Source organism: Rhynchophorus ferrugineus, unplaced genomic scaffold, assembly GCF_030347505.1.
Source record: "Rhynchophorus ferrugineus isolate W39M unplaced genomic scaffold, kcgeb_rfMv2 rfM9, whole genome shotgun sequence".
NCBI classification, from domain to species: Eukaryota; Metazoa; Arthropoda; class Insecta; order Coleoptera; family Curculionidae; genus Rhynchophorus; species Rhynchophorus ferrugineus.
Genome location: NW_027472588.1, coordinates 35,704,120 through 35,731,839, shown reverse-complemented (window position 1 = coordinate 35,731,839; position 27,720 = coordinate 35,704,120). Strand labels below are relative to the sequence as shown.

General features: G+C 32.6%; 3 protein-coding genes and 1 non-coding gene across 12 annotated transcripts in view; 2 read left to right on the top strand and 2 right to left on the bottom strand.

The window, feature by feature from the left end:
- Positions 1-17: 17 nt before the first annotated feature.
- Drp1 (Dynamin related protein 1) lies at positions 18-6,918 on the bottom strand. Of its 7 annotated transcripts, none has more exons than XM_076414632.1 (11): positions 6,808-6,918; positions 6,068-6,199; positions 5,696-5,840; positions 5,381-5,589; positions 5,115-5,325; positions 4,162-4,829; positions 3,814-4,107; positions 3,390-3,497; positions 855-1,110; positions 581-792; positions 18-527 (listed from the first exon to the last, which is right to left on the bottom strand). In XM_076414632.1, exons 2-11 carry the CDS (start codon positions 6,167-6,169, stop codon positions 471-473), a joined length of 2,262 nt encoding a protein of 753 aa, XP_076270747.1. In that variant the 5' UTR covers positions 6,170-6,199; positions 6,808-6,918; the 3' UTR covers positions 18-470. The 7 variants fall into 7 exon arrangements, with proteins under 7 accessions (XP_076270747.1, XP_076270748.1, XP_076270753.1 ...); XM_076414633.1 differs by having other exon boundaries at positions 4,165-4,829; positions 6,808-6,915; XM_076414638.1 differs by lacking the exon at positions 3,390-3,497 and having other exon boundaries at positions 4,165-4,829; positions 6,808-6,868.
- Positions 6,465-10,334, top strand: LOC143202820 (propionyl-CoA carboxylase beta chain, mitochondrial). Its single transcript, XM_076414644.1, has 9 exons — positions 6,465-6,673; positions 6,725-6,838; positions 6,917-7,189; positions 7,512-7,631; positions 7,692-7,879; positions 7,933-8,138; positions 9,665-9,873; positions 9,923-10,121; positions 10,180-10,334. Exons 1-9 carry the CDS (start codon positions 6,494-6,496, stop codon positions 10,299-10,301), a joined length of 1,611 nt encoding a protein of 536 aa, XP_076270759.1. The 5' UTR covers positions 6,465-6,493; the 3' UTR covers positions 10,302-10,334.
- A 57-nt stretch (positions 10,335-10,391) lies between these two features.
- On the top strand, positions 10,392-10,464 carry TRNAK-CUU (transfer RNA lysine (anticodon CUU)). The gene has a single exon. It is a non-coding gene; the product is annotated as a tRNA-Lys (tRNA).
- Positions 10,465-12,457: 1,993 nt separating this feature from the next.
- Positions 12,458-27,720, bottom strand: part of Dyrk2 (Dual-specificity tyrosine phosphorylation-regulated kinase 2) — a 123,851-nt gene continuing 108,588 nt past the window's right edge. For 2 of the 3 annotated variants that reach the window (XM_076414641.1, XM_076414642.1), the window contains exons 7-10: positions 21,189-21,327; positions 15,788-16,103; positions 14,275-14,404; positions 13,715-14,218 (exon numbers count right to left, since the gene is read on the bottom strand). In XM_076414641.1, the coding sequence (XP_076270756.1) occupies positions 13,900-14,218; positions 14,275-14,404; positions 15,788-16,103; positions 21,189-21,327 (904 nt within the window). In that variant the 3' untranslated portion in view covers positions 13,715-13,899. Of the gene's footprint in view, positions 14,219-14,274; positions 14,405-15,787; positions 16,104-21,188; positions 21,328-27,720 lie in introns of all 3 variants that reach the window. The other variant, XM_076414643.1, reaches the window with a different exon arrangement.

Here is a 27,720-nt window from a genome sequence, read left to right as displayed (position 1 = left end):
GTGGATTAATTAAAGAATTAAGCTGTAAAAACTTTTATTTCTTTTTAAAATACAATACAATAGTTATAACAAGGTAAATTATTAACGACCTCTTAAATATTGAATACTTTTAACCAAATGATAAAATGCGGACAATATTGTTGACTAGTTTCAGATGACACAGAAAAAAATCAGCGGCCCGGCATATTCACCACAAAACATTAGTTATAAATGCAAATTAAAAAAGACTTTTTAATTTGTTCCATGGCCCATGAAACCAGGACCGAATATTATAAGTCAATCTGTTTCATATTTTTGTTCCAACAATAATTTAATAATTGTTTGCCTAAATAAAACAATACTACAACACGGACAGTCTGTTGCGTTTGTCAGCAATAACTGAGGTCACATGATATACCGAAACTTATTCTAGTATATTTACGGTTTCCTACTAGAAAAACAGACCCGATAGTTTTTTGGTTTTATCTGTTTTACCACATATGCGTTTCTCTAATTTCACTAATAATGTGGGCCGCCCTCTGCAACGCCTAAAAAAATATGATTTAATTGTAAGCATCAAGTTAAACTACTGCAAATTTACTTTTAACATGTCACCAGCTTCTTTACGGCGCTGAGCAATATGTTCAGACTCATCCAGAAGCTGATCAGCATTGTCTGCTTTATACAAACAGGTAACTAACTCGGACTGCAAGTTATCCTTAACAAAATTCACTAAAAAGTGCATAATTGCTTTCGGAACAGTATCCTGAATAGATTTTCTCACTATATAAAAGTACGACTTGATCAAGCGCTCTGAAAACCAGAAAAAAAGTCAAACAAAAAACCATCACTATACCATAGGGAATAAATCTAACCAATAATTTCGCAGTCATGTTCTTCGTTCGGCGACAAAGATCGGTAAGTATTGCTGTTGATTGGAACTTGCGGCAACAGATTCACCGGCTTATCTGGGCTGAGTACGGATCTGATGTCGGACTCCGGATGACCCTCTAATATTTTATTGCCATGATTCAAGTCGTTTTCTTTGGTTCCATTCTGTTGGGCCGATGTCAGATTTGAGACCCAAGATGTCGCGTCATCATTCAGTTGCGGGTTGCTGTTGGATCGTACCTGAAATATAAATTATTCCAGTTGTTTTTCAATGGGTCAGAAATGAAGCTTTGATGTTGATGAATAATGAATCTTCTAAATGAGACAGTCTCGTTGAAACGTGTTATTATTTTTCAAAAATTTTAGTTACAAATGATATACGATCGGTTTAATAAATATTCAGTATAACAAAAAATAATTTGTCATTAATATACCACTGTCAGATGAAATGCTACATGATTTCCATCACCCATAATGACTTTTACAGTTTACAATTACAAAGTGAGAATACGTATATTGGAAGTACAAATAAGAATTGTAAACAATCACTGAGATATAAGCCGATTTCGTATCAACTTCATATTTTATTCAGACGAAAAAGATGAATTTTTAAGAGAATACGCGAATGAATAGGACCAAGAATATGCAACCCCAAAATGCGCGAACAAGTGAAATTAGAAGCATTATCAACCAAAAATTCACCCTAAATGCTAGATGAAATTTCCCATCTTTTAAAGTAATTGAAATGATTCAAAATCGACGCTATTAAATTGCTGGTTCATTAAGATAACCGGGTTATGCTTTATTATGTATATATGAACTGAATATTCATGGATAAAGTTTCATGATATATTTATTGGACAGTTTTATCCATATAACCATATTTGTTAGACATTCCTTCAGTATAAGTAGCAATTCATATCATACGAAGCTACAAAGAATTAGGTCAATTTATGTCTAGCCTAAAAAAATAAACATTTTGCCATCCTAAAATCCAAATGAGACCAGAGATATGGAAAAACCTTTCGATCCCTTAACAATAAACGCTTAATTGTTAATGGAAAAATGACAGAGCCTTAATTGTACTTCTAATATAAAAATTTATTCGATATCATAAATTATTGCAACATTTAATAAATAGATAATAATGGAATATAGAAACATTTAGAAATAATCAATACTTCACGATTATTAACCATAAATATGTTTGATAGCAAACTGTAACTGTAAACAAAAAAAACCACTGTAAACCTTTAACATTATATACAGGGTGCTCGTGTGTATGTATAAACCACAAGCCAAAATATTAGAAAATAATACCGCCAGAAATAGTTTATTTTTCTTGGTTTTGCCCATATTTCAGATTACCCTGTATACTTCACTAATTCGTGTAAAACAATACGGTTGGAGATCTCCTGAACATCAGACATGCGTTATTTTATAAAAGCTAATTTTTTTGACGAAAGTATACTAGGTATAGGTAAGAACTGTTATTACGAAAGATCTATCGCAGTGGCCTTGATGTCTGATGGTGTGTACAGACTTGAGCATTCTGTTCGAGCTGATTCGGTGCATTCACAGAAAATACGTGCGTGCGGATAAATTCACAGGAAATTTCTGCGTTTTGCCTTATTTTTATCATTGCGCCAAATCCGCTCGAACCGAATATTCAGGTTCATCACCACCATAGTATGTAGCAAATATCAATCCAAAAACTATCATATTACAAAGCCTATTTTTTTATCTTCTTTACAAGATATTGTGTATTCAAAATAACAGTAAACTCACGTCATCACGATGTCGAATGTATATATTGTCCAACAGAAACAGATTGCGTCTCTATTAGCGTTAGATGTACTATAATGTTAAAAGAAATAAAGTAGAATTTAAAGTTGATGCGGCAACATTGCGACGTTTTGATGTCAAAGTTAGACGGGCTTGAGTTCACTGTTTTATTGAACGAACAAAAACAAAAAGCCTTATATGGTGGCAAATCTACCATAGTGGTTGTTAATTATATCAAAAACTCACACTTTATAATATGACGTTTTTTTGCCTTGACATTTTATACCATTTATTTGACAAAGCTATCGCGACTGATTTTTCATAATGGCCGATTGTTCTTTACCTCTAATAGTGTACACTTATTCAAAAAAATCAACTGTTAAAAAATTATGCAAATCTGGCGTTCACGGGATCTTGAACTAATAATAGAGAACATTTGTCACATTTACCTCGTCTCTCTTTTTTGGTCTTGCCACAAACATGCTTGAAAACAAGGACCTACTACGCGTACTCTTTATCTAGAAGGGGGAGATGTTAAGGGTTATATTGAGTGCACACTAGTTAACCCCCTAGAAACGATAACAAAAAAAAAAGAAGCGCCACATCATCATTAAAAAATATTTGTAGGTTATTAAAAATCGTTTCATGTTACTGCTCACTAGTATTAGTTGCTTTCTGTTGCAAAATAAAAGCAAACAAAACCGAAAAGAAAAAAGTATTTGGCATCTATGTACCTTAATAACATTCATGAAGTCATTATAATTAGCCATCGGCAAAATTCGAAATAGATAGTTAAAGAAATCGCCAGGTTCTTGAGACGTTAACATTCTATTATGCGGGATCTATAGGAAATAATATATTTATTAGGATGTATTTTCGCACACTTATAATATAAGTGCATATCTAAAATATTCATTTGTTTTCTAACTTTTGATGCCCCTTGTAGAATTGTTTTATTGATCAAGAAAATACATTATTATTACTGAAAAAAAAAACAACCCAAAGAAAATAGCTAATATTTTTTCATTCTGTTTGAATTAATTGCCAATGTTAGTGTAAATTTCTATGTTTTATGACAATATATGAAGCATTGTCCTATGCAAATTTGCTTGTAGTAAACCAAAACCACGTATCGATAAACAAATATAATTTTCTTACCATTTCTTGAGGTTCGTGTTGGATCTGTTGTATTGGCTTTCCATACATGCTCTTTGGTCTGTTGGCTGGTCGGGATGGCTCTCCTGATTTAATCATAGACGGTACGGTCGATATATCCTTGTAAAAATCGGGATGTTTCGTGTTAATATACGCCAGTTCAATGGCCACTAAGTTTTCCACCATACTGTTGGTCGTTGGTAATCTTCGTCTCAACAGATGAGTCACCACGTCAACTATACTTTCGTATAATTTTGGGAATCTCAACATTTCTTGTTGTACTTCATTTCCACAGTGCTAACGAAAATTGGAACGAAATTGAACATTGATGAAAAATTTTTATGATCGTACTACCTGAATAATCCTCTGCATTTCTTCATGAATAAGTTCAACACACCTCAAGGAAGGTTCTTCTAAACGACGAATTTGCCGCTTTACTAACAGTTCGAAGGAAACTTCAGGAACAAATAAGGCTGGTCTTGGACCATTAGCATTTCTAATAGCCGTTAAGATATCCATTTTAGTTAATCCTGCCAGAGGATGAATAGAATCCAATGTCCTCCCAAATGTCTCGTGAAAAATATAACATATCCTTGCCCCACCACAAAGCTCTGTAGTTTCTATATTCCTAGCAGTGCCCTCTATTGTTGAACAATACGCGGATGCAAACTTAGTAATGATTTGTAACAGTGTTTTACTCTTATCAGATATATCTTCTCCATATGAATATAGCAAAGATTGGAACTGGGACATCATCAAGTTCACTCTAGTTTTAAGATCTGGTAAGCAATCCCTAATGTGATGCATCAGTAATCTATTTAAGGTTTTTGCTAGATATGGTGTGCCATTTCTGGCTGCGAGTGTAGGGTATTTGCTTTGAAGGAAAGTGGCTTCATCTTTTAAAGAATCTTTGATAGTTTTGTTATTTAATATATCCTGCTGAGACCTATTTACTACTCCAATAATACCTAGTTTTACAGGAATAACTCTTCCACACAATATGTCTATTGCATCAGTACCTGAAGAAAACATCACATTTGTTTAGATATAAAGATTTACTAAATTTGGAATTCATAGATGCCTAACTACATATGAAACAAAATTTAGTTGTTTTAACTTATATGTTTTTTAGTAATATAGATTATTAGATTTTTCCTATCAGATATCATAATTAATACTTTCTGATAAAGTTTGAAAATAGATACACAGTATTAAGATGGAAAAAAACAAAAAATAGAGAAAAAATTACCTCTATTGTTTTTAAATTCATTTCAAATAAATACATGTATTTTACTCATACATACCAGCATCCATAAGATCCAATTTTGTAACTACAGCAAGTGTTCTACGACCATCAGGATCTACATCTTTAGCTATAGCTAAACTTTCTGATGTAGCCATATCTGTGTTAGCAGTAACAACAGCCAATATAATCGAATTAGGATTAGCTGTATATTTTATAACAAGTTCCCGAATTTGCCTTTCTATGTCCACAGGTTGATCACCAACAGGAACCTATATAAGCATATTTTAAATGCATTTTTGAGAAACTAAAACAAGTTCTTAATACCTTTGTAATTCCTGGCAAATCTACTAAGGTCAAGTTAACCACCTTAGTAGAATAAATTTTAAGATTAATTGGTTCAGGACAAATTCCTTTATTGGTTCCAGCCACCTTATTGGTGTCATCATCAATTTCCTGTCTTATTGCCTCAAAATCTTTAAATATTCTATCTTTAGCATGAAGAAACACTCCCCAGTCCTCTATATCAATAGTACCTAAAATATTTTTCCCATTAAGAGACCATATAGAATTAAATGTAAAAAATAGCAGGATATATAAATAACTAAATACAATCGCATTTAGAGTATATAACCTACTTACCATCTTTGGCATTTCGATGTTCCCTATCTTCTTTTGGACAATATACTAATTGTAATATCAATGGTCTTCTGGTAACAATACCGGTTCCTCTTGGTAAAAAACTCTTGCCCACTAAACTTTCTATAACAGAACTTTTTCCTGAGCTCTGTAACAAAAAACAGCTTTATAAAAAAGTTATATTATATGTAATTAAAAATAAATGTTGTTATAACAATGTCCAATATCTAATAATAGAAATACTGTCCTTTGTTATTGATAAAGCAGTTTATTAAGAACAAAAGAAATTAAATGACTGCAAATTAAAAAGAACATGTTTTTAAACAATATTAAAGAGGGTTATGTCATATAATTCATTAAATTCATAAGTAATACCTGTGATCCTAATACAACAATTTGTGGTAAATGAATAGCATCTGAGCCTACTGTATTGAAGACGTCTTGTAATTTGTTGATAACAGGAATAAGGGCCTCCATGGTTTAAAAATAGCAATCACAGAGTTAATTCTAAAAATATCGATTCGTTTTTTATCAGTTACACGCTCACAAGATGATTTATTTAAAAAGTATCATTATTCAACAACAAGGGTATTTCAATTATTAGAAAGACTCTAATTTGAAAGGCGATACAGAACAAAATCACTTTTTATAACCGGAGTGATTTTTGTTCTGCCAATTGACAGATAATTATTCGTATAATCAGTTGCATTCAAATGAAAACGTGTATTAATGGTGGCATACACATTGATTTTCTGAATTGATAACGACTTGTTTTGGGTTAAAGTACATACATCAAAAACAATGACGATGTTATTTAAAAACACCTATAAATATGTTAAAAATAATAGCATCAAAAAATACATAGTAAGAAATATAGAAACCGCAACGCATTCTATAAAAACGTATGAACAAATTAAGCAAAAGAGACAAGAAGCGCTTTTAGGTGGAGGTATACAAAAAATAGAAAAACAACATCAAAAGGTAACTACATCTTACAATTTAACAAATAACTCTATGAGGAAAACATTGTAGGGAAAATTAACTGCAAGGGAAAGGATTCATTTGTTCTGTGACGATGATAGTTTCGTTGAATACGACATGTTTATGGAACATACCTGCACGGATTTTGAAATGAACAAGCGGAAGGTACTTAATAACAGTTGATAACGTTCGTGTATATAATGTCATCTAACATCCTAACGATTTAAATATTTTATTTGTAAGTTCGCAGGAGATTCTGTTGTAACTGGTCACGGTTTAGTTAATGGTAGACCAGTATTTATATTCAGTCAAGATGCAACTGTATTTGGAGGATCATTATCTAGCGTCCATGCTAAAAAGATTTGTAAAATAATGGACCAAGCGCTTTCAGTAGGCGCTCCTGTGGTTGGTTTAAATGATTCCGGAGGTGCTCGTATCCAAGAGGGTGTGGAATCTCTAGCTGGATACGCAGATATCTTCCAGAAAAACGTACTAGCTTCAGGAGTAATACCTCAGGTATATATATTCGAACGTAACGACTTGCTTTACTATTGAAGTGTACGCGATGTTGCCAATTTGCTTGGATAGCTTGTTTACACAGCTAAATATTTTTGTTTTAATTTATGAATAATGAGAGATGGATTTTACTTGACTTGATTAAGTAAATTGGCGATGTTATATTAAATGTTGTTAGAATAAAATAGTTTGATTTAATAGTTCGTTAATAAACTTTTTATTTTTATTCTTAAATAATTCAAATATTAATTTGATTTTATTTTATTCGCCATATATAAATATAGTTTATTCATTACGTACAGGGTTATATTTTTTTAAATAGATTTCATTAATAATGGGTCCTTGTGCTGGTGGTGCTGTATACTCTCCAGCTATAACTGATTTTACGTTTATGGTTGACGACACAGCGTGTTTATTTATTACAGGCCCCGATGTAATTAAAGTATGATTGTTACATATTATATCACTATTACTATTCCCTTTAAAACTGAAACTTTTTCAGTCTGTTACTAACGAACACGTAACATCTCAAGAACTAGGTGGGTCTAAAACTCATACTGAAATATCTGGAGTAGCCCACGGATCATTTCAGAACGACATAGATGCTTTGTTACATCTCCGAGATTTTATGAGCTATCTGCCACAATCTAACAAAAGCCCCGTACCTATAAGAATTTGTGACGATATATGGTAGGTATAGCAGATACTAGAAATAAAAAGTGTAAATAAAAGTATTTTATCAGTGACGCAGATGTGCCGATTTTGGATACTATTATTCCCCCTGTCACAACTGCTCCATATGATATGCTGGACATCATTTCGGCTATAGTAGACGAAAGGGAATTTTTCCAAATAATGCCAAAGTATGCGAAGAATATTATAGTTGGATTCGCCAGGATGAATGGAAGAACTGTTGGTATAGTTGCAAATCAACCCAAAGTAGCAGCTGGTAATAAATAACATTATTATGTTTGAAGAAGTTTATTGTTATATGCATTTGGAATTAATATTTATAACATTTATTATAGTTTTTAGTAATAACAAAGTTCGCCGGTTAATCATTATTAATTTTTGAGATAAAAACACTTAATTTGTAAAAAAGCTGAGAAGTCTTTTCTAGTTACATATTTTTGTTAGCTCTTTGGCAATTACCCATTCATCAAGAGTGGAAAGTTCTTGAGACACTGATGATAATAGTTGGTATAAGCCAAGTGTGGTGAGTCTCTTTAAGCGTTTTTATAGCTTCGTAGTTTTTGTTACAGTTCATGTTGTCAATTTTTTTAAATCATTGTTGTTATGGTGATATTCCATTATTTCCCTTAGGCTACCAATAATTATTTTCGAACTTTTTCAAATGACTTTTGGGGTTTTTTGTCTCTCATGTTTCACAACGTCATGTTTGATGCTCAACAGTAATTTTTTAAATTATTTTGTGGTGATTTTTTCATTTGTATTAAAGAAGAGAAATTAAAGTTTGAAGATGCTCTAAATAGACAATAGCAACATAATGACGTTATGTATTGCGCTATTAATTGTCCATTGTTTTCAGCGCCACCTCTTAACTTTTGTATATGTGAAAACTGACCACCAATGTATGTGCACATTGACTGCTTTGGCTGCTTTTGAAAATACTCTTTTCTCTTCTGTCGTATTTCTCTAACTATTAAATTTCTTAAAATTAAAATTTGATTCCTTAATATTCACTAATTTGCGGAATTCAAAATGACTGAAAAATTCTCCTCTTGTAGAAAGACAGTATTTTTTTACAGGCCATTTTTCTTGATTTCGAATTTTATTAATCCTATTGCAAAAATCATCGCATATTAATACACCTTTCCTTAAAGAGAGCCTATTAATTATTATTGCTTCTCAGAATATAAAGTGTTTTAATTCTATGCCAGTATATTTTTTGATTGATGATTTAATGATTCCTGACCTGATCTATACTTTCTTATTGTTGCAAATTTACTGGAATGATCAAAAATAATGCAAAATATTTAACAATACTGAATATTTATTTTTGCGTTAGTGCTGCTAAAATAAAAAATTTACACGTTCAACGGAAATAATGAATTTACCGCCTAAAAAGTAGAGCTGGCAGCGTGGTGGGATTGTACGAACGTAGGACGTAGGTCGAGAAACGAACTGAGAGGTATTAAGGGTTGTCTGTGTTCATATGCTTTCTATGTTATTTAATTTTATGCATTTATTGTGCATGTTATATACAGATTTTAGTTCTATGCACTTTTTATTGACATATAATTTAGTTACCTTATTTAAATAATATTTGGAGTTTTAATTTAATGTAATCATATCAAAATATGTCGAATTTATATTTTCCAATATTATATGAGTATTTATAGTTATTTTATAGAAGCTATTGTGATCAAAATCAGGTTGGTTAGAGTTTTGCTCAAATAAACAGTAATTGGTAAAAAAGAATCTTCCAAATATAATATATTTCTGTTGTTCTAGGTTGTTTAGATATAAACGCTTCCGTAAAAGCAGCTAGATTTGTTCGTTTTTGTGATGCTTTCAACATATCTCTAATCACTCTCGTGGACGTACCCGGATTCCTTCCGGGGGTCCATCAGGAACATAACGGTTCTATACGACATGGAGCCAAGTTAGTCTTCGCCTACGCTGAAGCGACGGTACCCAAACTGACCGTTATTACTCGGAAGGTAAGGTGACACGCATATTATTCATAATTTTCGTTAATACAAATTTCAGGCATATGGGGGAGCTTATATCACGTCCAGCTCTAAACATCTTCGTGGTGATGTGAACTATGCCTGGCCATCAGCGGAGGTGGCGGTTATGGGAGCGAAAAGCGCCGCATCAGTTTTGTATAAAGGAAAATCGAACGTGGACGAATTGGAAGCGGAGTATATCGATAAGTTCAGCAATCCATTCCCGGCAGCCCAAAAAGGCAACTAGTTGTTTTAAAAATCAACACCTTCTCATTTTTTATTAGTTTACTTCTCTAGGATACGTCGACGATATCATAGAACCCAAATCTACTCGATGGAGACTGTGCAGGGACTTGGATTTGTTGGAAACGAAGAAATTGGAAAATCCCCCGAAAAAACATGGAAATATGCCCTTATAATTATCTCAAATAAATATAATTATGAAAATGAAATGGTTTATTATTTAGGTTCAAATAAAGTTCAGAAAGCAGTGTAAAGTGCATTTATAAGCCCGGCTAGCTCAGTCGGTAGAGCATGAGACTCTTAATCTCAGGGTCGTGGTTTCGAGCCCCACGTTGGGCGCACACTTTTTTCATTGAATACGGTTTTTAATGTGCCTGATTTTGACATAACTTCTCCCATTGCGAGCTTATAAGTTATTATCTTATACACCCTTATTAAAACTCAATAGAACAATTGGTTATATTGGATTTTTAAATTTTGCTTTGATTTTCCTACAAATATTATTATGATGGTCATCTATGTAGAAGTTTCGATATAGCTGTTTCTTCATAAAATATGTAGAATTCTGAGTTATTTTTGCTAATACTCTGTTAATAGCCGTGTGAGGCAATTTTTTTGTTCCACAATATTAAATAAAACCGAATTTTTTGTCAAATCGTACCATAGAATAATAGAAATGCAACTCAATAGGGGACTCTGGCTCAAAGTTTTGCTTTGCCCAGCCTACAGAGGGCATCATGATTGGCCATTCAAGTAATTTGATTGGTCAATTTAAATCTGCATTATAAGCACCTGTAAGAAAAATATTTTACTGTGAAGAAACTTGATTGGCTCATTAATAATGTTTGGCACGTGACAGCCTTGACGTCATGTTTAATTGACTAATAAAATTTAAATAAAAAACTATTTTTTTTAAACAAAAAACTTTGGTGCATTGCAAACCAAAATTATTTCTTGCGTCTTTTTCCTTTTTCATATTTGTTTAGTGCCATTAATTTAATAGGATATATCAGAGTTCTGTCTTTTTGTTTTCTTATAGTGAAAGTAAAGTTTGAGTCTTTCCTTCCTAAAATTCGTTGGCTTGCTACAAACCAAGTACTTTTTGCCCAATCTTTAACATCATAGTGGTTTTATGTGTTTTTTTTGTCCCATTAACAGAGAAAACAGCAATATTTCGTGAAAGCATCCTGTAGTCCAAGCAATATAGCAACAACTTTTAAATCATACTTTTATGACATACTTTCCAGTTGTATTCTTTGTATTTGATTAAATATAAAATTAATTTCATGGTTTCATACGTTTCTTTTAATATTACTGAATATGCAATAGGCACAGAAGGATATCGGCTACCATTCTGGAGTAATACAATTTGTAAGCGTAAATAGTATTCGCACTATTACTAGGAAATGTAACGTGTTAGACGACTGTATCAATAGACAGTGTTTTCAACAATGGACTAAGGGATTCAAATCACGTAACTTTATGTTAGAAGTCTCAATTGTTTATATAATATTTATATTTTATCTTTTCATATAATATGAAATAAGTTGTAACGTTATGAATTAAAACGTTATAATTTTTTCGATGGATTATTGCAACAATATTGCTTGATAGGTTAAAATTTTCAGTAACGCTCAATTTCTTAATATTTCCTCTTGTTACCATTAAAGACACAGTATTTTACAGTATTTTTGTATTTAATGTAAAACTGTTTTTAATGTTTTAACTAAATTTTTGCGAGACCGATGCGTTAGCGTTCGATAATTAGATATAGAGGTATTTGGAATTCTTGTAAAAAAATCTCATAATGCACATACTCACCATTAGATTCCCCGTAGGTTGGGCAATTCTTCACATGTTGGCAACGTTGCTTGCTAGTCGTAAGTTAGTTGTTGATTGATGTCGTTGCTAATGACACTAATTCAATATATATCTTGTGACACCAGGCGGTATCATATGACATTAATGACAAACACATGTCAGGCGTACGTCATTTGATCTTTTTTTTTCAGTGGAATATATTACTACTGCTAAGAACAATTAGTTATTAAGCCCGCGGTAACCGCGACACATAAGACATAACAAATATAAAAGCGAAAATCATCAGTATCCTTACGGCAATATATTATTTTAAAGTGTATTAGTTTCGGAACAATATTAAAACACTTCATAGTATGATGATTTTTACTTTGACAATTAGTATTTCTTATTTTCAAGCTACTTGTCACCATTTGTCATTGGTCAAAGCGATAGATAAACATTCAAAACAGGAACTTCTAAATAGAAATTACTTCCCTTCGATCTTAATGTTAGGAAAATAACACAAAACAAATATTTTTACATACTTTTATTTAGGCTTTATTTTGGGGGGGTTCCATACAATGTCCAATTTAAAATATTTTTATCACAATAGGATGTGTCAACATTTCGTAAAAACTGTGATTGGTATTGCCTTCTCTTTTCTTCCAAAAGAGAAAACTTCCCTTTTTCTTTACAGGTGAACATGATACTAAGAAAAAACGACGTTTTTACAAAAATGTTTCTTACAAAAACTCAAGACTTTTTATCCATATAAACTTTTGTTTAATAATAATGTATGCTTCATCTTTTATACTATTCTCTTGTAATCATATCTCATTAATATAATTTATCACAAATAAAAGTTTCTTGTACTTAACTTATACAATATCTACTCTTGTTAAAAAAAAATTGAAAAACGTTAATTAAAACACTCGCCCTCTTTAGTACGTTATCTAAGTATATTATAACATGTTTTACCACAGCATAAACTAACCCAAAATATAAAATATCTTCATTTCGATAAACTAGCAACGAAAAATCTCCAACAGCTTGTAATCTTTTAAAATCTCCTTCAAACAACGCGTATAATTTTTTTTCGTATATTTTTGTTCCGAACAAGACGTTTCAACAAAAAGTAAAGCGATTTCATTAAAGCCCGACCAGGAAGGAACGAAACTTAAATTATACAAGGGTTTTTTTGGTCAATTTTTAAAAATTATTATCTACAAAACTGTACCTACGTGTCAGTCACTGTTATACCACGATGTTACTAATTTTAAAAGTATAAATATCGGGGATTAAAGTTAGTTCAGTTAGGTAATGCATACAACAAAAAAAAAGGATGACATCGTTCCAAGATTTCGTGACAATTTCTTGGAAGAAACTGATACCTTCTACAGAAAGCAAAACTAGAAATACCAACTTACTAGGAGATATATCAAATTCCTAAAATACTTAAATTATTATTATAAAAAAAACTTATGGCAACATATATACGATCTACAACTAGAAAATCTAGAAATAACCTAATTGGTCTTAAGAGATCTTTTGTGGTACCAACGTCGAGCAGTACCCTGAAAGAAAGTTAAACAGGAAGAAGTTGTCGTACTATATTGTCATTGTTCAAGTTACATTCAGAGACGCCGGAGGGGAAACATTACACTGTACCTGCAGCCGGTGACAGTATAACGAGTCCGCGTCGGTCTCAAGATATCACCTAATTTATTAGATTTAAAAATCCGTGAGCCAAAGCCAACGGTTTGATTTCGTCTACGTCACCCTGATAAGAACCCTGATTAATTCTAAGCTAATAATCCTTCGGTTATTCGGGGGATATTCCCAGACAGAGATTTTTTGGCAGTATTTTGGTTCCCACAAAAAATGTTCCTCCTCCCAAACCGTTGACCAACCGGTCTTTGTTCTACTTCCGACGTATCTACTTGCTACGAAACTGAGACTGTTTGTGATCTGAAACTATGGAGCGGGAATGAATATGTCTCGATCGTTAAGGTTCGAGTCCAGTTTATTACTGCTGGTATCGTGTAGCCTTGTATCGATGATTTTGGCCCTGACTTTGTCGCTCTTCTGCTGGACGACGCACTTCGAGTGAGTTCTGGAATGACTGCCGCCGGAAATACTGCTCGACGACGAGTGGCTCTCGTTGGCCACGTTCACCTCCGAGTGACTGTGTCTCAGCTCGGAAGACTTGCTTTGGTGGGAATGGAACGAACCGGCTACTATCCAGAAATGATTTAAGGCTTCGCTAGGAGTCATACGCTTCTTTGGATTCCACCTGTTGACACAGAACATAATTAAACATCGTTCGTGTGTTATTGGAAGTGTACTCACTCTAGGCATCTGGAAATAAAATCTATGAACAAGGAGTCAGTGCAGCGCAAGACCATCGCGAGGTTTTTCGAACCCGGCTTTCTTTTGCGACCTTTAGTATTAACAATATAGCGTGGATTTCCACGAGAATCTGCAATATAATATTAATTAATAAATAATGAGTAAATTAAATTCTTTTAAAAAAAGTTACAAAATTATTCGATTTCAGATAATGATAATTAGAAAAAAGTAAGGTTATAAAATTCCTAATATCATCAAAATATATTTCAGCACGTCACAATGCTGTCACATCAACATTTAACAACATAATTAGCATTACTAATGTTTTAAAGAATTTTGAAGACATTTGACAACAGGGTTAAGAAGTACCAACACGAAACGAATTTTATGAACGGATTTGATTATATGTTCCAACGCATCAGACAGAAATCTATCTCATTTCAGTTAGGAGACTTTAATTAGTAAAATGCGAAGGAAAAATCCGCTTCCAATGTAAAATGAATTTTACATATCATTACTTATCATTAAAATGTATGACGTCCCAATGTTGCCGTATCAAAATTGATTTTTGGTTTACAACGTTTGCCGGTTTACTATCTCTAATTAATATCACTATTGTTTTGAAGAATATTGCAGATATTTGGCAACACGAGTACCAACCGGTCGATTCAGTTGCATGTTCCGACCCATCGACAGCATTGTATCTCTTTTTAAAATGAAAAGGGGTTTAAAACGAATTTTACATTTTTATAAATTATAATATCACTATGTTCGACGTTATTTATGCCTTCATACTTGAAGTTTACAGAACATCACCTACTAAATTGATTTTCTATAAGTAATCTATATAATAATTATCTGAAGAGTATCTGTTCAATAAACCGACTACCTGGAAACTACATAAGGGTAGCTGTTAATTATTCTATTACAAAGAGTAATAAATAAGTAGATGACCTGACCTCATCTCACTGAAATGAATGTTTTATTCTTGAGGGAAATTGTTTTGTGCGTAGAATTAATTCAAAATAAAATAACGATTATAAAATAACGGTGACGTATTTGTTATAGTTTCGTTACCATGGCAACCATTGTAATATAAACAGCTGTTTTGATAATTTCTACTGATTCTTTCCGTGGCTAATAGATGGCGCCATTAATTGTATTTGGGAAAACTACTTAAAATATTGTTTTACTTATTATATTATTTGAAATAACATATATCATTTTAATTCTAGGCAAATAATCTTGTTTAGAAGTAAAACAATAATAATATATAACCAACAGTATTGAAATATAATTAAGATTTTCATGTACCAGCATCAGATAGTTAAGTCATTACTACATTTATTTTTTTTTACAAATTACTAAGATTTCCTTATAAAGAAGTAATTAATGTAGACTAATTTTAGAACCTTATTTTTTGTCGTGTCAGTCAAATGTTTTATATAATAAAATATATTTGGTTATATAACCATCAGGGGTTGATTAGCGAAAAAATCTCAACAAATCTTACCAAAAAATAGGCGTTTTCTCCTGGCATTTGCTAATAAATCATCTGGCGGTTGTCCTAGCACCTCCATCAGACAAGCCAACTGGTCGAATTCGTTTTCACCAGGAAACAGGGGACATCCGGTGTAGAGTTCCGCTAAAATACAGCCGAAACTCCACATATCGATGGCAGTGCCGTAAGTTAGACCCAGTATGACCTCCGGCGATCTGTAGAACCGGGACTGAATATAGGTGTAGACCCGCTCGTTCGAGTAACAGGAACTACCGAAATCGATGACTTTGATTGAGCTGCTTCCTCGCTGTTTGAGTAGGATGTTTTCCTGCAACAGTACAACAAAAAAACGAAGTGAAAACACCGCGTCTCGCTCGGTTAAGCTAAATAATTAGAGGAAATTAAGTAACGAGCATGCAGGTTACAGCTAATTATTAACAGTGCATTACCCTGTGCAATTTAAAAGCGGTCGTTATCGCTTTTCTATTTTTATTTTAATTGCTTCGTTTGTAATCGAATGAACTATTTGTTGATAAAAGACTTGTTTGTAGAATCCATCCGTATCTATATTAAACTCGAGTCAATATGAAGGTCTAAGATATTGTGGAAGGTTTAACTATTTCTCGGTGGTAACAATGAACGCTTGGTCGATTTCCGGGTACTATTAGATCTATAATTTTATATTGGTTATGTGGGAAGGACACTTCAGGCTCCCCGTTTCATCGAGTGTATTGACGGCTGAGCTGTGTGCTATGTATAGGGCCCTGATCTCAGTACATAATGTGCAAAACAAACGATGAGTTATCGCCTCCGATTCAATGAGCTTCTTAATGTGCCTCCAACCATCTCTACCTCTACAGCCGCTAGGAGTGCTTATCCGTGAACTAACCTCTAAATTGCAAAGAAACGGCAAAACGATTAGCTTTATGTGGCTCCCTTCTCACTCTGGGATCATTGAAAATGAAAGAGTGGATTACTTAGCCAAGAAGAGGGAACGATCACTCACGGAAAATTTCCTTTTCTGTAGTAGAGATATGAAGCACCACTTTACTAGGATCCTTAGACATCTAGACCAACTCAAATGTGAAAAAAGAGTACTATCGGGGCCTTAACACCATTAACGTCAGCAGGCGCAACTTAAGCTTATTCTCGCGTGTCAGAATTGGTCATTGTAAACTGACCCATGAGTTTCTCATTAAGGCAAGAAGTCCACCACAGTGCATCGAATGTGGTTCCTCATTGTCTATCACATACATACTAACCGAATGCCGAAGATACAAGTCGCAGAGACGGTCGGTCAACCTGGGAGAGACGATGGACCAGTGTTCTTAGGCTGGAGAACCTGGACAAGCTGACTAATTTTCTAACCGTAACAGGACTAGTACTAGAAATATAATAGTGTGCATCTAAGTAATATAATGCATGTTCGTTTACATTTTTTGTATCTTATATCCTTATCAACGTTATGGGTTGTGCGACCATTGTACTGTAGCATTCATATATTCACCCATTTGTATGCTTTTGCATATTTTACTTGTCATATACTTGTAATAACATTGTATACTTTAAGTGATGTAAATTAAATATGTTGTATATAGTATGTCTGTAAACAGACCTCAAATAGTCCAGGAGGCAAGATGGGCCATAATATATAAATAAATAAATAATAGGCGTGGCGTAACTTTTCAGTATGCCTCATTTCGTTGAAGTGTGAACAAACTATATTTTCAATGCGTTGAAAATGTCTGAATTTGTACCCAGTAATTCGCATTTGCGAGAAGTTTAACCTATTTACTTCATATTGAAGAAAAAAGCGGCTGAAGGCATTCATTGATACCATGAAGTGCTGATTTGGAAACCGAAGGCAAAAAGTGATGTAGACATCAATAGGGATTGATAATTATCAATCGAATACATGTTGCAAAACCGGTGAAAACATACTTGGAAATGTTAAAATAAGAAGTGCTAGCCCACCCGCCGTATTCTCCAGACCTTGCCCCTTCTGATTACCACTTGAGTGACATATGAGTCGTGGCCTGTCTGAGCACGGTTTCACTTCTTATGACAATACATTGGATACATCAAAGGGTATATTGCTCTTTCGAGATGTAATTCATAAATTGCCTTATGGACTTAATGGAGTTAATTAATTAATTAATCAATGGACAATAAAGCTTGAAAATTAAAAATATCCTTCAAAACTAATTTATAGGAATAATATTATAACAAAAATTCATTTATTTCAATGGTTTTTTTCATATATTGCGAGGATTGTTCAATAAGTTTTTAGAAAATCCTAGAGCTGGTGGATGTTCGTTCTTTTCTTAATAACTGTATATAATAGGGAAAAAGGGGTGTGTAGTTCCGCATATCTATAAACCCCAGTCGGGATGATTACTGATACTTTGAAATTACATCAATAATTTCATATGATGTCGATTAAACAAATCAAAGTATATGAAATACTTGAGGAATATGGGAATACACTGTTTTGAACAAAAAGGATGTTGGATGCTGTATATGTCTTGAGTGAAGAATGCGTTATTGGTAAATATATAAAGTGTCTACACGCTACTACATGAACTGACGAATGATGAATGACTAAGAATGTAATATCAAACGTTTACAACATCGTTGTTTCATTGCTTGCCAGGTAGAAAAAAAACAGCTCTCTGTGGCGTATTAACAATCATAAAAAAGCTTCATTAAATATGTATAACTGAAAGCCATAGAAGACAATCTAGAGATGAAGTAAAGAAATTATTCTTTTAATCATCCTGGTGTACTTATTGCTTTTGTAATATATATTTTAGATGAGAAATATGGATAAAAGATAAAGACTATATAAATGAAGTAATGAAAATATGAAGGACTTAAAATTAAATTACAACTACATGATTTGCATAGATGGAACACATAGGATAAATAGAAGAAATTATGAATTATTAACAGTACATTTCTAAACATTCTAAAGCATTGATTAAGGTGTTTAATGCTTAATTCAATAATATATATGACTATATGAAATTTTATTCATTGAACCCTGTATCACTTATTTCGATTAATTAATTTATAGACCTAAATAAACTTTTGGAAAATCAATAGTTAAATTAATGATTGTAAATACATTCGTCAAATATCAATTTCAAAATTGTTTTATTCATGTATTCTCTGTTTCAGTATACAAATATGTATTACTTCATTTATTATTCCAGAGTTATTTTTATAACATATAAAAGTAAAGATCATATACATATCATATTTGATGTTCTGAAGTTGTTACAGTTCTGAAAATAATCTTATTTATGATATTTTGTTATGATAATGTCCAATGGCGTAGTAATTTACATTTATTAGTACTTTGTTATTTATTGAAAGTTTATATAAATTACATTTAAATATAAAATTTATAAGCAATTTAAAATATGATAGTAAATGTTAGTTCTTGAGATAGTTTGTATATATTTTAATAAGTTTTAATATACAAACATTTATTATTTTAATTTATGTTACTGTGAAAATAAAATTGGTCCTCATGGGTTACTCTATTACGAAATAAACATGATTAATTTCATACGTTGTGCTCGAATTTCAACGACAGGGCGATTACTAGTTTTAACTGTTCTATTTTAATATAAGGACTTATTAAACAACTCTGGTATGTCTCGTAAAGAGAAAGATGGTCAACAGAAAAAGTTATTTCTTCACGAAGGGCAAGGTGAATATACTTTGTGACTTTGAGACACGTCCAGGTTGGTACTTCATCGAAGGTGGGCTCTTCTAAGTATCTCAATTGATCCGAGAACATAACGATTTATTTATAGACGCCAGAGTCGAAAAATTTACACAACCCAGACGGTGAATGCGAAAAGGTCAGACACCCAAACCGGAGGAAAAAAAAACATGACCAATACCAGTTGGTTAGCCTTGCCTGGTCGTGGGTCCAACTGTATTAAATACTTCTATCAAATTAAATAACAAAGTTACTTATTCTGGCGCTGTGGGTGTATAATCAGCCACTTTTGTTATATATTATTCGTTAAAGATAGTCTACAGCGACCATATATAAATAACCTTGGAGCGATTGCGTAGGTCTCGCTACAGCTGATTGTATATGCTTTTTTTCGGAGTGACCTTTACGTTTTAAATTTGGAGAATATTAAGCGTGATTTCGCCTTGTGTCAAAGAACTTGATGGATTTTCGAGAAACTGCAAGTTTTAGAAAATAATTAGTGTTGAAAATATTATATATAAATGTTTTCTATTCTCTAATATCTCAAAAAGTTTTTAGGCTTCATGTGCATTGTCAACAGCGATAATATATAAATAACCCCGGAGGGATTGCTATATCTCATTATATATGCTTTTTTTGAAATGGCCTTTACGTTTTAAATTTGTAGAATATTAAACGTGATTGAGAGTGATTTCGCTTTATGTAAAGGAACTTGATGGATTCTTGAGAAATTTCAAATTTTAGAAAATTGGTGTTGAAAATATGACTGACTATTTGTGTCTTTGTGTAATAACGTTGAGGTTCAGTATATATGATCTATCTGAAATGTTTTCTCTTCTCTAATATCTCAAAACCTTCTTATTAAGCTTTATGTGCATTATCAGTAGAGTCCATTGGTATCAAACTTTTGTCCTTTTTCGTACCACCTCCATTTCCTCTCCTCTATTTATATGAAGTAATTCTCTGATTTTTCTCCTCTCTGTCTTCTGTACTCCATATTCTCTTTATCTGTCTTACACCCTGCATGTGCTGCAAGTGTCCTTACCAACTGAGTTGTCTCCTTTCTGTACTCTTCAGTTCGGAATAGAATTATATATTTGCCTTATATCGTTTTCGTATCCTATTTTGATTAGTTTAATTAAATTATAGTGTTTTAATATAAGAATGGAACGTAAACAACCATCTTGAGGTAAGCATTCTATTTTTGTGAACATAAATGCGTTCATCAAATAGTTTCCTATTAGCAAACCCAGATAAGAAGCCTCTAATTTTTACCTCTCAGTATTAGAAACTGAGGCAGTATCAGTGAAAAATCATTAGGTTGATAGCCCATGCTCATAATGACAATAGCATTCAATAGAACAGATATATTATAGTATTTTAAAATAAAAAGGAGATTACCAACATAGAAACTAAATATAATAGGAAAACGATGATGATGAAAAATATAGAGATGATGGAAACAAGTCATCATCATATTAGATCATCATCATCATAGAACTATTCATCATTTTAGCTAGATTTTAGAAAAAAAAAAATTAATAGTAAAAAGAGCACGATAATAACAATAATAAAAATGAAAGTAATTATATATAAACTATAATACTGCTTCATTGATCCTGTATTTGTAGCACTGATTAATAAAGTTGATTAGGCGTTAGGCTAAATTAAATTACTTACCGGCTTGAGATCGCAATGGATGATGTTCTCCTTTTGCAGGAGCCTCAGGCACTTCAACATTGAATTTGCGAATCTCCTGATCAAGTTCAGGCTGAAGCCCTGGTAGTTGTTTTTCTTGATCAGCTCATACAGGTTCAAACTGCAATGACAAAAAAAAGTAACATTATTAAGAATCCTGCAGTTATTTTCGCAGGTAGGAGCGTGAGTTACTAAAGCTTCTAAGCTTAGCAACTTTATGATCGACCGAAATTTTATTTTATTTTTATACAAGAAAAACACAGACATAACAGGTCAATTGAAAAGTCCCCAGCCTAGCATAGTAAAACGAATTTTTTGGCAAAATAATTTTTTTTAATTCAACATAATTCCTTTCAAGGGTGATATGCACTGATTATAGCAACCCTCCAATTTTTGGATACCATTTCTCTACTACGATTTGTCCTTTGCTTCAGATTAGGCCTCAGTTTCGACGATAATTTCTTCCCAGCGAGCATTATTTTGAGATCTGAGGAAATAGTCGCTGGGGCCAGATCTGGAGATTACGGTAGATGAGGAAGCAATTCGAAGCCCAATTGATGGATTTTTGGTGCATTGTTTTCGTGAAGCAGCACTTTCTTTTTCTTCAAATGCGGGTGTTTTTCGGCGATTTCGCCCTTCAAACGTTCCAATAACGCTGTGTAATAGTCGCTGTTGATGGTCTTTCCTTCTTCAAGGTAGTCAATGAAAATTATTCCATGCGCATCCCAAAATACAGACGCCGTAACCTTGCCAGCCGACTGTTGCGTTTTTACGCTCTTTGGAGCGGGTTCATCGTGTGCAATGCACTCGGATGACTGTCGATTGGACTTCGGAGTGAAATGATGGGGGCATGTTTCATCCATTGACACATATCGACATAAAAACTCGAGTTTATTACGTTTGATCATCTTCAAACATTGCTCCGAATCATAAACTCGTCATTGTTTTTGGTCAAAAATGAGCTCGCACGGCATCCACATTGCACAGAGCTTTCTCGTACCCAAATATTTGTGAATAATATGATGTACAGGTTCAGTTGATACCTTTCAAGTGTCTGCTATTTCATTCAGTTTCAATTTACGGCCATTCAAAATCATTTTGTGGACTTTTTAAATGTTTTTGTCGGTAACAACCTCTTTTGGGTGTCCACTGCGTTCACCGTCTTCGGTGCTTATTTCACCACGTCTAAATTTAACATACCAATCTTTGATGATTGTTTGCCAAGTTTTTGCTTCAACTGTATTTTTCTCTTCAAAAAGTAATATTTTATCAACACGCGAAATTCCTTTTTATCGATTTTTTTCACAATACCAAAAGTTGCTTCACTCAAAAGGCTATAATTCATAAACTAATGATCCGACAGCTGTCAAATTTATATACGCATCTTTTGAGGATTAGGGCTAACTAAAGAACCCGGCCGGGACTTTTCAATTGACCCGTTACAATCCTGATTTAGTAACCGGTGATTATCGGATTTTCAACTTGACAAATCGAGAGATCTATCGCGATTAGATTCATTAAAGGTGTGCCTAAATAGACCCAATATAGACGGATAAACGCACAGAGCGAGCAAGACGTTTAATCTAAACCACCTGATTCGAGACGTTAAACAATGGCAGAAGCCCCGTCGTAATCCGAAAACGTGTCGAAATAATAAAACCGCTAATATGTTTCGCAGAAGTCTTTTATTATCGCAATTAAATTTTAACATACAATGGAAAAGATCGCTTCCATATGCAGTTCGAAGTCGTATATGGACAGATATAATTCCCAATCAAGAACGAGGCATTAGGAACGATTCTCTCGAATAGACAATGAGTCGTTTCGTCTACTAACTGGAAGAATAAAATTAAACTTGTGGCATTTGGAATTGTTTTTGTTTCGGGAATAGATATTTGCAAGCGTTGAAATGTAAAACATGCAAATAATGTTGTTTTTTCAAAGCCTAGATTATACTAAAATGATGTAAACATGGTTGCCTCGTTGGTTATTATTTTGTAGCATTGTTGTTATAGTATTTATGTAACAATGGAGTCTTTTTAAGTTTTAGAAACGTTTATATTTTATTACCATTTTATTCGTATTTGGAGTATGCTGAGACGTTTTTATTGTTTTTGCAATCTGAACTTATTTTATTCTGTTATACGTCATCCAAATTTGTGACGTCAAAACGTCGCAATGTTGCCGCATCAACTCTGAGTTTTAGTTTAGTTTGGCTGTATGTCAAACAACAAAATTCTAATCTGAATAAAATAATAGAACAAAAATATTATGAAATATAATTTATTTTAACATTATAGTACATCTAAAAACTAGAGTTAATTAATAAAATTAATAATACAGCCGCAATACTTTGTAGGTCGAAGTTATAACCTCTTATAAATATAGACAATGAGTCGTTTCGTCTACTAACTGGAAGAATAAAATTAAACTTGTGGCATTTGGAATTGTTTTTGTTTTGGAAATAGATATTTGCAAGCGTTGAAATGTAAAACATGCAAATTATGTTGTTTTTTCAAAGCCTAGATTATACTAAAATGATGTAAACATGGTTGCCTCGTTGGTTATTATTTTGTAACATTGTTGTTATAGTATTTATGTAACAATGGAGCCTTTTTAAGTTTTAGAAACGTTTAAACATAAACAACAATTCCTTGAAATTATATGACAAGCTTTTGAATTAGAGCAGAATTATTATTATTATTATGCCATTATTATATTTATCTATGTTCTATATCTACAGCATTTTTATGAAAATATAATTATGATAATTTTAATATTTGTTTGCTAATATAGATTTGTTCATCAACAATCAAAGTAAGGATTCGATGTAAATGAAGTATGGACGATAATGGTTCTGAATCAAAACACGTGATGCCAAGGCAAGCACAAATTATTGTACACCAAATATCTGGTTTAGAAAAGAACCAAATAATTTCCATTAAGTTATTCACACAGCTGAAAAATATGTCATTGAAATCAGCGAATTAAATCATAATTTTTTTAAATACCCAGCTTATTCGCCATATTTAGTTCCCTCCGACTTATACATTAAAGAAAATCATTTGTGGAAAATGATTTCCATTCATCGAATGTGTAATAATTGTCGTAGGCCTTTAAGAATCAGTGGTAACATTAATAAATTGGAATTAACGAATAGAAACTGAGATAAATTATATCGATATCTTAGTAACCATGTTTATTTCTGTTTTATACTTGATTATTTTATTTGAAAATGTATCTCAGATCGAAATTTTTTGTGAAATAACAGAAAAACAATGTAAAACTCTAGTAGAAGGGCATAAACAGTGGTATTTACATTATCGAATGATCGAAATACCCTTCAATAACATCCCAGATAAATAAACTCGGGTTTGCCAGTTATTCGTTAACGTTTTCTAGTTGTCGCTGCTGGCACCCCGCCCATGTTCAACATCTAGGATTATATTTCTGGGTACTTTGTTGACCGTTATTCCAAAAATTCATTCGATTCTTTGATGTAGTTAAACTATTGTATGTAATTAAACATTCCTCAACATATGATCGGTTCTGTATATTGCTAAATGTCATATAAACTATCGTTCAAAAGTTTGGAAACACGGCTACTTTAAATAAAACAAGAGCAAATCCAGTTTCAAGTACAACCCTAAAGGTCTTTACTGTCTCTTGATCTGAGAGGATGAGTAGTAGCAAAAAGCCGAGACTGAGTAGTTCTATAAGAGTCCAAAATGTACGGTTGAGTCCAAGTTTGATATTTTTGGATTTAATAGACGTTTTTTTTTGGGAGCCATCAAAATGCTTTAGATCCAGGGACTGTGCAGACTGTTAACACTGGAGATGATTAAATAATAACAAGCTCGATCATATGATTAAGATTGGTGGAAAACTCAACAAAGTAGCAGACCAATCAATCCAATCATCATATATCCAGAAAAATCTAATCAGAAGCACAATCGACAGACCTCTATCGAGTTATTATGAGATGATCTTGATAAAAAAGTGATGAATCGATGACCTACAATGTTATGGAAGACTCTGGACTCCAAATACTTAAACAAGTTTTGATCCAAATTTGATGAGAAATTCATTTTTTTCAGTTGGACTAAATATGTTTAAATAAATTTAACTAATAAATTTATTGATTAAGATTTCAGTCTAATAAATCATAACTTATCTTTTTTATCGTCGCTTTTTTTAATTACCTTATTGTTTCCAAACGTTTGAACGGTAGTATACGTTTCATATGACTATGACGTCGTGTATATATAGAGAGCCCTACCTTAATACATGACAACAAACAGATTTCACAAATATCTTAAGACCGAACTGATATCAGCTAACCTACTTAGAATTGCCAGTGTCGCTGGTTAAACAACATTAACAGCCAAAACTTACATTGTGCAAATATTGTTTTTTTTTAGATTTTCGGGTCAGATTACAATAATGAAAATTAGGTCGTGACACGACAGCGTCTGCACTTCGAAAAATATTGATAGATCTTCTATTGTCTGCCACTTATGCAACAATGGATAAAAGGCAGCTCCAAATGCCATTATACACTGAAAAAAACTATCAACCGTAATGATGTGGTAAGAAGGAGAAAAAAAACGAGTATATTTTTAATGAGATGTTCGTTTTATCACGATGCGTGTAAGACACGAAACCTGTCGAACACACTGTGAACACAATAGGTGCAATTGCCAAATAATTTCGTGTTTTTGAATCAAAATTTCATACAAGAGCAATTCCCTTTCCTACGAAGCGGGTACTGTTATAATATATTATATAAGTAAATACTTCCTTGTACTTTGGTCATACAGATGCTAGAGTATTGTAACTATATTAGATTCACCTGCCTGGAATATAAATAAGCTATTACAACAAATCTATAAATTGGAAAAGTTCCTTTTGGTCCAAAAAATGTATAAGTTCTCCTATACGATTTATTGAAACAATACTAATTATAAAAAATATGTATGGATTTTACCAATAAAGAATCAAGCACAAGCCAGTATACATATATCAATAAGTAGTCTCGTATGGATATATAACCAAATATCTTGGAAAGACTAAGATGCTAAACTTAGGTGGAAGCTGCATGTTCAAAAAAATATGAAGAGTTCAAGCTGAAGTACAAAAAATATACCAGCTGTTAAGTAGATACTCAGTCCTGTCATTATATAATCAGTTTTTACTTTGCCAACAAGTCTTCAAACCAGTGTGGAATTATGGTGTTCAACTCTCGGATTGTTCCAGTTAAAGCAACAAAAATATTATACAAATATTCCAAAACAAGGTACCACGAGGTATTGTTGATACTCCGTAATGACAATCTTCATAAGGGCACCTGAACTGTCGATAACGTTATCAAGAGCTATGCCAAAAGATATAAATAGATGCTTCATTAGCACATCAATGTTGTATCAGCTATTCTCAGTATATTCTTCCTTGTACATTGGTCATAAAGTTGCCAGAGTATTGTCACTATATTAGATTTACCTGCCTGGAATGTAAATGACCTATTACAACAAATCTATAAATTGGAAAAATTCCTTTTGGTCCAAAAAATGTATAAGCTCTCCCATACTGTTTATTCAAACAATACTAATTATAAAAAAAATATGTATGGATTTTACCAATAAAGAATCAAGCACAAGCCAGTATACATATATCAACAAGTAGTCTCGTATGGATATATAGCCAAATATCTTGGGAAGACTCCTGATGTTAAGCTCAGGTGGAAGCTACATGTTCAAAAAAATATATGATTTAACTAATATCTGATTATTTTAGGTAAAAAATATGTGAAAACATTGTAGGTTTCAATGGGACAATCTCGGAAGTGACCCATAATTGACGGAAAAATCGGCGAACATAAATAAAAAAAAAGAATATCGAACCTCCTCATTTAAGCTCAGTGTCTATCGTAGAATTGTACTTTGTAATTTTAAAAACGTAACAAATTAGGATAAAAACAAATAGTTCATTAGTGTTAATTTATTAGATTGCTATAATAAATAATTTTAAAAAATATGTATGGAAATATGTTGCTTAATCTCTCACATTATTTTCAAAGTTACAAAACTCACTTCATAATTGGAGAATACCTGGGAATACCGATTGGGAATAAATATACATATTTTGGGGGTGGAAACTTATTACCACTAAGGGCGCAATGCGATCAAATCGGATAAATAGGTATATTAGTTTACTGGTTTACTAATATTTATCTACTATCGTTAATGAAAAAATGGGCAGATTGGAATGGACTTAGAGTAGATGCAGAAGATAAAATTAAGCTGTATGTTTTAGGAAAAGCTCATATTGCTTAAAATGTAGTGTTTTATGAACTGCCAAAGAATTTCTCAGATGACAAAACGTGCTAATTCGCAAAAAAACGGGGAATAGAGAAAAAAACATAGCAAGAAGGCTTAATTACTCGCTGTATACTTAGCAAAAACTAACTATACCTTCTATTCCATATAGATGGGAAGATATAATTATAGCTCCAAAG

Coding starts and splice junctions, on each gene's coding strand:
- Drp1 (XM_076414632.1), bottom strand. CDS start 6,169: ATGGAGGCCCTTATTCCTGTTATCAACAAATTACAAGACGTCTTCAAT. Junction 5,841..6,067: donor TTGTTGTATTAGGATCACAG/GTATTACTTATG, acceptor TTTTTGTTACAG/AGCTCAGGAAAAAGTTCTGT. Junction 1,111..3,389: donor ACTTCATGAATGTTATTAAG/GTACATAGATGC, acceptor TTTATATTTCAG/GTACGATCCAACAGCAACCC.
- LOC143202820 (XM_076414644.1), top strand. CDS start 6,494: ATGACGATGTTATTTAAAAACACCTATAAATATGTTAAAAATAATAGC. Junction 8,139..9,664: donor TCAACCCAAAGTAGCAGCTG/GTAATAAATAAC, acceptor CTGTTGTTCTAG/GTTGTTTAGATATAAACGCT. Junction 9,874..9,922: donor TGACCGTTATTACTCGGAAG/GTAAGGTGACAC, acceptor TACAAATTTCAG/GCATATGGGGGAGCTTATAT.